Source organism: Kogia breviceps, chromosome 15 (assembly GCF_026419965.1).
Source record: "Kogia breviceps isolate mKogBre1 chromosome 15, mKogBre1 haplotype 1, whole genome shotgun sequence".
In the NCBI taxonomy this organism is placed as follows: Eukaryota; Metazoa; Chordata; class Mammalia; order Artiodactyla; family Physeteridae; genus Kogia; species Kogia breviceps.
In genome coordinates, this window is record NC_081324.1 from 55,588,468 (window position 1) to 55,596,172 (window position 7,705).

General features: G+C 44.2%; 1 protein-coding gene across 1 annotated transcript; it reads left to right on the forward strand.

Annotated features, from left to right (window-relative positions):
* Window positions 1–3,299: 3,299 nt before the first annotated feature.
* LOC131742695 (large ribosomal subunit protein eL31-like) lies at window positions 3,300–4,858 on the forward strand. Its single transcript, XM_067015311.1, has 2 exons — window positions 3,300–3,376; window positions 4,455–4,858. The coding sequence occupies exons 1-2, from the start codon at window positions 3,368–3,370 to the stop codon at window positions 4,767–4,769; spliced, it is 324 nt and encodes a 107-aa protein (XP_066871412.1). The 5' UTR covers window positions 3,300–3,367; the 3' UTR covers window positions 4,770–4,858.
* The last annotated feature ends 2,847 nt before the right edge of the window (window positions 4,859–7,705 follow it).

A 7,705-nucleotide genomic window follows, 5' to 3' on the forward strand; every position in this document is an offset into this window, starting at 1 on the left:
TGTTCATTCATAAAATCATTCGTTCACTTACAAATATTTATTGAGTGTTTTGAAAGTGCCAGGATCTCAGTGAAGCTCTGGTTATTTTCACACTGAAGTAATGACTTTTTTTTTCAAGTAAGAGCACAGGCTTTGCACTAGTAAGACCTGAATCCTCCACTTACTGGGTCATCTTAAGTAAGCCCTTATTATTATTATAACTTCTGTTTTTGAGATGAGTAAGGCACAGAGCCAGTGGCTGTGGATGGAAATACTTTGTAAAATCATGCTTTCTATATGAATACTATTACTACCTCAAGAATGTTGAGGACTGTCTAGTAGTAGTTCTATTTACATAATAGACTATTAAATCACACAATCTAAGCTTATTAAGATCAGCCTCGGGACTTCCCTGGTAGCGCAGTGGTTAAGAATCCGCCTGCCAATGCAGCGGACACAGGTTTGAGCCCTGGTCCAGGAAGATCCCACATGCCGCAGAGCAACTAAGCCCGTGTGCCACAACTACTGAAGTCTGTGCTCTAGAGACCATGAGCCACAACTACTGAAGGCTGCGCTCCTAGAACCTGCGCTCGGCAACAAGCGAAGACACTGCAATGAGAGGACCGCGCACCGCAACGAAGAGGAGCACCCGTTCGCTGCAACTAGAGAAAGCCCGCGCACAGCAACGAAGACCCAACGCAGCCAAAAATAAAGTTAATTAATTTAAATATATATATATACTAAAAAAAGAAAACATTATTAAAAAAAAAAAAAAAAGATCAGCCTCAACACAAGTGACCATGAGACAGTTTCTCAGAGCAGCTCTTCCCTGCCTCAACATATGTCTTAGAAATACCATCAGAATCAAAACGAAACAGATCCAAAGTGTTTTGGCAGAAGGATACTAGAAGTGTGTTTGGGGTGTGAACGAATGGGTGTGTTTATATATAAAAAATTGTTTCAACGCACCTTGCAGGAAGCCAACCTTAACTCTTACCAGCCTCACTTCTGCATTTGGTTTTGCTCCCAGTGCACAGGACTACTTTTCAGACGCTCATTCTGAATGAACATGATGACAATGCATATTTACTCCCGGATGTTGCTAACCAGCACAGCAAAAACAAATCTGAATACTTTATTCACATTTTGTAATAATCAGGGTGTAAATTGACAGTGGCTCATTTAGGAGGTTGTGCTCATTGTACTTTACTCAAGTTCCCTTTTTATGTGTGATCTGTTTATTCAGTTCTTATTTATGGAAGTGGATATTATGTCCGAGTGTTACAGGTGATACAGAGATTCTGATTCTATTACTCGCCGTAAGTGTTATACTGCTCAGCCCTTTGGATGTGAGTAATAAAGGTTAGGTTTCTCCTTTGGCCAGAATCCCAACACAACTGTGCTCTCTATCTATGCTGGAGCCACGGCAGCTGATGTCCTAACAGCTCACTGAGGAGGTCAAAGATGGTTTTCTAAAAAAATGCCTGCTCTGACAACGACGCTCGCATCTCAGAGCTACCATTGTTTGCCTTCCTGTCAACCACTCACATAGCTAACAACTCAAGCAAACACATGAAAAAGAAAAGCCTCAATTTCAAAAGTTTTATTGAAAATATTCACGATTTCCTGCTTATTTTAGGGACAGTGAAAGAAATCCAGTGTTTATCCATGTCAGGTCCCTACCAGATTATAAACAGTTGAGAGGAGGGTCCACTTGCTGAAAGGTACCTTGAGAGAGAAACTCCCACTTCTCGGATTCGAAGAGGAAGGCCCCTCATCTCTCGAGTCTCCCTTGAGGTGTCACAGCCAGTGGGGGCATCACAGCCTCCCACTCCAGGCTCTTTCCAGTTTATCAGCAGGATTGGCTGCTCTACCCAACTCCAGAGCTTTTCCCTTTGTTTTAAAATTGCCCTTGAATTCAGCTCCCTTCCACTCCTTTTTCCCCACATAGTGTTTTTACACCTTTGGTGCCCAAACCTTGAAGGTAAATACAAAGACAGGCATCTGTAAACATAGAACGATGCCCACATTCATTCATGGTAATAACAGCAATCTCAAAAAACAATCATGATGGCAAATTTTAATCAGTGACTCTGAGAAACTTCCCAAGTAAGAAAGATTTGTGTCCCAGTCTTGCTCTACCCTCATTTCATGTCTTTTTTTTTTTTTTAATTTTACATTTTCATTTTATTTATTTATTTTTTGGCCGCCCCGAGAGAGGCGTGAGGGATCTTAGTTCTCTGACCAGGGATCGAACCCATGCCCCCTGCAGTGGAAGAGTGGAGGCTTAGCCATTGGACCACCAGAGAGGTCCCCCTCATTTCAGGTCTTAGTTCCAGCTCTAAGTGTTTGCAGCAATCTCCTTCCTGAACTATATCACATTCGTGCAACTTTTTTTCCCCTACCTTGTATGTGAGCCTGGCCATTTCTTTCCCTGTTAAAGAATCTACAGCCCCGACCTCTTTATATAACATCAACCCAACTAGAGCAGGAACCTGCCTTTATCTAAAAGTCTGGCCATGCAGAGCCGGCAGTCCATGAACAGCAGTTGACAGGCTGATCCAATACAAATCCCTCATGTACTCCTCAGGGAAGGAAGGAAAGCAAACCCATTGCCAGCCCATGATGGTCATGATGGAAAGATGTGCAAATCCAGGCTGGCCCTTCAAGCTGATGGGGCTGGCTGAGAACTGAGTGAATAAAGTGGAATGGAAGGTAAATGGATGCAATCAAATTATTACAGAGGGGCTTCCTTGGTGGCGCAGTGGTTGAGAGTCCACCTGCCAATGCAGGGGATGCAGGTTCATGCCCCGGTCCGGGAAGATCCCACATGCCGCGGAGCGGCTGGGCCCGTGAGCCATGGCCGCTGGGCCTGTGCGTCCGGAGCCTGTGCCCCGCAACGGGAGAGGCCACAACAGCGAGAGGCCCGCGTACCGCAAAAAAACACAAATTATTACAGAGGAAACAGGCAAGGTTGCTTTAAAGAGATGAAAAATAAGCATTCCTATGCCCTCCACAATCATGGGGATTGAAAATGTTAGTATTCTTGCTCATCTTTTCTCATTAGTGTAGATCCATCTTTTGATGCATATGGTTTTTGTTGTGATTTTCTTCGTTTTTACCACCTGTGTTCCAGATGTCTGTCAACTTCATCATTTTGCTGCTTTGCTTGAAGATTTCAAAACAGACCTCAATTTTGAAACTCTTCTGTGGCATATTTCTCTTTTATTTGAAAAGATGTGTTTGATTTAGAAAATACAAAGACATTGCCCTACTTTCTTTGCGTCGCGGCTAAATTGGAAGTAGGCAGCAAAATGGGTTACCTCCTGACTAGTGGAAGAGATACTCATTACAGCTGTCTGCTGACTGGGGAGAAGTGGCAGCCGGGATGGTGCAGGTGAGGCCAAGTACATGTCCCCAACCTTTGTGCTTCATTATGTCACAGAGGCCAGGAATGACAAGAGGGTAAGGAAATCTGTGGCCTCAGTTTAAAACAGTCCAGGTAGAGTCCATCCCTATTGAGAAATCAATTCAGTACATGCGTGTGTTCTACACGTGCACAGGTGTATTCATGCCAACATAAATGCATCAAACGTCTCTGGCAAGACATACAGGAAGTTGGTTGCTATCGAGGTGGGAATTTGGTAGCCAGGGGTAAGAGGGAGACCTAATTTCTCTGTAAACATTTTCTTGTTAAAATTTGGAACTTGTGCTTGTATTTCCCATTAAAAATTAAAACATTGGATAATCACAACAAAAGAATATATTCCACGAGACTGGGCACACCTAAAAGTAGTCTCCTAAAGCAATTTCTCCCTTTGCATGAGGAATAAAGTCCTACCTGTCACTTCAGCTTGAACGGAGATTAATGTGGCTTGAATATTTACTATGGTTTTACTGCAGAGATGTTTAAGTGCCAACGATGTGTTACCACGTAGGCAAATGGCTCTTGAATCCAGATAACCGTGCTATGGAAAAGACGGTGGGGATTTTGGTGTTTCTGTCATTTGGGCTTGGATTACACATTCCTTCCCCTGTTGCCGGGAGGCCCATGTTCTTGGAAGTAACTGAGCTAAGGCTGGAATAGTGGGGATTGAGAAAATGAATGACTCGGAAGAAGATACTGCAGCAGCAGTTTGTAGAGACCTTCTTTCTGCCCCCTGCTCAGGCATCCAGGGCAGGTGAAACATCCAGATACACAGGACCCTTTGGTTGTGCCATCTTGGTTCACTCCTTGCTGCCACCACTAGATGGGCACTCATCTGTTTCCTGGGACACGGATCTAGGGCTCTCTCCAATTCCTCCCAGGGTCTCCAGCATGATTCCTTCTCTCTCTTTGCACCCGGCGCAGAACAAATAGACCAGTGAGAGGACAGCATGCAGATAGCATATCTCTCATATAATTTACCTAATCAGGTTGCTTGCTTACTTATTCATTTAATAAACATGTATGGATTCCTTTCCAACCCGGGCAGGGCAGGATGGCTCCCACAAAGAAGGGTGGTGAGAAGAAGAAGGGCCGCTTCACCATCAACGAGGTGGTGACCAGAGAATACACCATCAACATTCACAGGTGCTTCCACGGAATGGGTTTCAAGGAGCGTGCCTCTCGGGCACTCAGAGAAATCCGGAAATTTGCAGTGAAGGAGACGGGAACTCCAGATGTACGCATTGACGCCAGGCTCAACAAAGCCATCTGGGCCAAAGGAATAAAGAATGTTCCATACCGTATCCATGTGCAGTTGTCCAGAAAGTATGATGACGATGAAGATTCACCAAACAAGTTCTAAACGTTGGTTACCTACGTACCTTTTTCAAAAATCTACAGCTAGTTGATATAGATGAGAACTAACTGCTGATTGTCCAATAAAGTTATAGAACGGCCAAAAACAAAAGCAAACAAACAAAAATGTACGGAAAACCTACCAAAGGCCGAATACTTGCTCTGGAGATGCAAGACCTCAAGAAGTTCACAATCTAGTGGGAAAGATAGACTATTATTATTTTTTTAATATTTGATTGTGATAGTCTGATGAGTGTTAATGTAACCTAAGGCCAAGGTAACATAGGAGCATCTACCAGGGCATCCAAACCAGACTAGGGGTGGTGCTGATCACACAGGTGACCAAGTTGGGAGTGGAGGGGCATGCAGGAGTCTGCCTGTGGGCCGCATGGGAGATGGGGACTGAGTGCGTTATTGCTGGTTGGTGACAGGAGAGTGGCTGCTGTGAGGGGTGTAGGGCATTTCACGATGAGATGATAACATAAAATGAGAAATGACCACAGCTCATCAGGAACTGCAAGTTGCCAGCATGGCAGAAACATAAAGTCTGAGACAGGGTAGGGAGTATAAAGGGAAGAGGAAGGGCTTTACATGTCTGGCTAAGGCATTTTTGAAAGGATCAAAGTGGGAGAATGACAAGATTTAACAAGATATGCGTTTTCAAAGATAATTGAAGGCGGTAGAGGGAATGTTTTGGGGTGGGAAATGTTAGAGGTGGGAGACCAGCTAAGTGGCTTCTGCAGCATTTCAGCCAAAGGGGGATGAGGTGGTGAAGGGGGGTGGCAGTTACAGGAAAAGAGAAGAACAAAGGTGAAACCAACAGCAGGGGCAACTCTGTGACCTTCCTCCCCAGACACAACGGAATTAGGATGTCATTGCAGGTCTACCTGAAAGGAGCTTAGAAGAAATGACCAGACAGTATCCAAGCACGTGTCAGATCAATGTCTAGGTAATTAAGTAGCTCAAAGTTAACCAAGAGGAGGCAGGTAAGGGATAAAGCCAGCTGGGATGGAGAGTGTAGGGAGAAAGTGCAAGCAGATAGATACCATAGGAACCTGATTTAGTGGGACCCTTGCAGCTGGTGAGTGTTCCAGAAGTCCTAAAGGAACCAATATGGAACACGTATATGGGGGTGGGGAGGGGTCTAGGGTCACTTACTTCCTGGCTTGAGTCGCTGGGTGGGTGGAGGTACAGCAGTGAAAGGTGGAAAGTTCAGGAAGAAAGACTTCTGGGAAGAAGATAATGAGTTCAGTTTTGAGCTTTTTGGATTTTAGGTGCTTGATGGCCATCTGAGCCACATTCACTCTGGAAAGCATCTAGGTAATGCAAGAGATGTGATGGAAGCTAAGAGAAAAAGAGTCTCAAGAAAGAAAAAACAATGAAAATGTCCATTGCTTCAATGAAATAAAATAGGTGTCCATCTGATTTGACAAAAGGAAAGTAACCAGTGATCTTAGTGCGAATGTTTTTGGTAGTGTGGTGTTAGAAAGGAGATTACCAGATCACCTCTACTGAGGACCTAAGGGAGAGAAGAGAAGGTTGTTGCAGTGGGAAGTCAATTTGATGCAATGTTTACCTCCAGTCAGGTGACCAACCGTCCCTGTTTGCCCAGGACTGAGTGGATTCCCAGAATGCTGGACTTTTAGTGCTAAGACTGAGAAAGTCCCTGGGCAAGCAGAACAGATTGGTCACCCTGCCTTCAATCCCACTACCAGAAAGACTGTCCAAGAGTTCATGAAATAGGCTGAGATAAAATTAAGATGCTTGGGACTTCCCTGGTGGCACAGTGGTTAAGAATCAGCCTGCCAATGCAGGGGACACGGGTTCGAGCCCTGGTCCGGGAAGAGCCCACATGCCGTGGAGCAACTAAGCCCATGCACCACAACTACTGAAACCACATGCCACAACTGAAGCCCCCGCACCTACAGCCTGTGCTCTGCAACAAAGAGAAGCCACCTTAATAAGAAGCCTCTGCACCACAACGAAGAGTAGCTCCCTCTCACCGCAACCAGAGAACACCCATTGTGTGCAGCAATGAAGACCCAATGCAGCCAAAAATAAATACATAAATTTATTAAAAACAAAAAAAATTAAGATGCTTGAGGGAATTCCCTGGTGGTCCAGTGGTTAAGACTCGGCACTTTCACTGCTTTGGGCCCGGGTTCAATCCCTGGCTGGGGAACTAAGATCCCACAAGCCGTGTGGCATGGCCAAAAAAAAAAAATTAAGATGCTTGAATCACAAGGTTTACTGAATAAATTTAAAACGCACAGCAAGAAACAAAGGGAAAGAGATGAAGGATGCTATCACCATGAGGATAGGGTGCAAGTTGGGTGTATGAGCCACAGCTCTCTCTCTGTCTGTCCCTGTCTGTCTCTCTCTCGTCTTCATTCCCTGCTGCCAGTATGGTCACAAGGTCCAGAGTTAAGGGTGAACAAGGGGGCTCAGCAGACTGAAGGTCTCTGGAGCCAACACATGCTTACTCTTTCCAAGAGATGGAGGGACAAATAGCTTGGACACAACTGAAACTCACCAATAAGTTGCTGAAAAGCTATGGATTTAATCTGTGTATCTTGGACAGAGGATACATGTGGCATAAGGATGATACATGATCTGTGCTTTATTAATGTTTTAGGTTTAAGTGGTCCTTCTTTCCTATCTACAAGTAGCACTCTGGTTTGTTCCATCCTTTTCGTCTATGTTTATCAAACATATGCTCTGTTTATATTTATATTTAATGTAACAGATTTCTAACTTAGCACATTTGCTATCATTCCTCAACACGTTTTATGAGTTTCATCTGTTATTCTACTTGTTTGTTTCCCTTGTTATTTACAGCACAATTGAATATTCTCAAATAACGTGGTAAAATCATATTATAGAAGTGACAATAGCACCAGTAGACTTTTCATTCTCGAAACTTGGCTGTTATGAAAAAAAGAA